Below are 1016 nucleotides of genomic sequence, written 5' to 3'. Positions count from 1 at the left end.
TTTTTTTTTTTTTTTTTTTTTTTTTTAAAGAGATGGAGTCTCGCTCTGTTGCCCAGGCTGGACTGCAGTGGCGAGATCTTGGCTCACTGCAACCTCCACCTCCCGGATTCAAGCAATTCTCCTGCTTCAGCCTCACAAGTAGCTGGGATCACAGGCATGTGCCAACGCTCCCAGCTAATTTTTGTATTTTTAGTAGAGACCATGTTGGCCAGGCTGGTCTGGAACTCCTGGCCTCAGGTGATCCGCCCACCTTGGCCTCCCAAAGTGCTGGGATTACAGGCATGAGCCACTGCGCCCGACCCAGACTCTCACTTTCACCTGCGCCGCCCAGCGGCTCCTGCAAATGCAGGATGAAGGAAGAAGGCAGCCCAGGCCTGGAGGCCAGGACCGCATGGAGGCCCTGCGATCCTTCCTGGACCCTGGGAGCGGTGGCTACAGCTGGCAGGACGCACATGCTGATGTGGGGCGCCTGGTGGGCACACTGGGCCGAGTGGCGGAGGTGAGGGGCCGTCCACCTGCGGGGTCTGTTTCAGCGTGGAGGCAGGGCCCATCCTGAGGTTCCCACCCTGGTCTTCCCAGGGGGAGGGAGGCCGGCCCGGCCCTAGTAAGAGCCTGGGATTTGTAGAACTCTCAGGAGGGAGCTGGCCCCACACTGGGCCTAGGAGGGGAAAACATGGTACAGCCCCGAGGTCCAGGGGGAGCAGCGGAGTGGTCTAGGAGGCAGGCAGACCCCAGCGCCTAGGACTCACCCCGCATCCCACAGTGCCTGTCCTTGGACAAGCTGGAGGCGGCACCCTCAGAGGCAGCCCTGGTGTCGCGGGCCCTGCAACTGCTTGCGGAACATCGATTCTGGGCCGGCGTCGTCTTCTTGGGACCTGAGGATTCTTCAGACCCCACTGAACACCCAACCCCAGACCTGGGCCCGGGTCACGTGCGCATCAAAATCCGCATGGACATTGACGTGGTCACCAGGACCAATAAGATCAGGGACAGGTCAGGCGAGGGCGGGGGGGAGG

The 1016-nt window shown here is 61.1% G+C and overlaps 1 protein-coding gene across 1 annotated transcript in view; it reads left to right on the top strand.

The window, feature by feature from the left end:
* Nucleotides 1-331: 331 nt before the first annotated feature.
* The window catches only part of LOC105553741 (ATP-binding cassette sub-family A member 7-like), a gene marked incomplete at both ends in the record, with an annotated part of 5369 nt that continues 4684 nt past the window's right edge, over nt 332-1016 (top strand). The window contains 2 exons of the mRNA XM_011999876.1: nt 332-499; nt 764-993. Coding sequence (XP_011855266.1) covers nt 332-499; nt 764-993 — 398 coding nt within the window. The remainder of the gene's footprint in view (nt 500-763; nt 994-1016) is intronic.

The sequence above is a fragment of the Mandrillus leucophaeus genome, unplaced genomic scaffold, assembly GCF_000951045.1.
Source record: "Mandrillus leucophaeus isolate KB7577 unplaced genomic scaffold, Mleu.le_1.0 Scaffold6069, whole genome shotgun sequence".
NCBI lineage: Eukaryota > Metazoa > Chordata > Mammalia > Primates > Cercopithecidae > Mandrillus > Mandrillus leucophaeus.
This window is presented reverse-complemented; position numbering and strand designations above follow the sequence as displayed.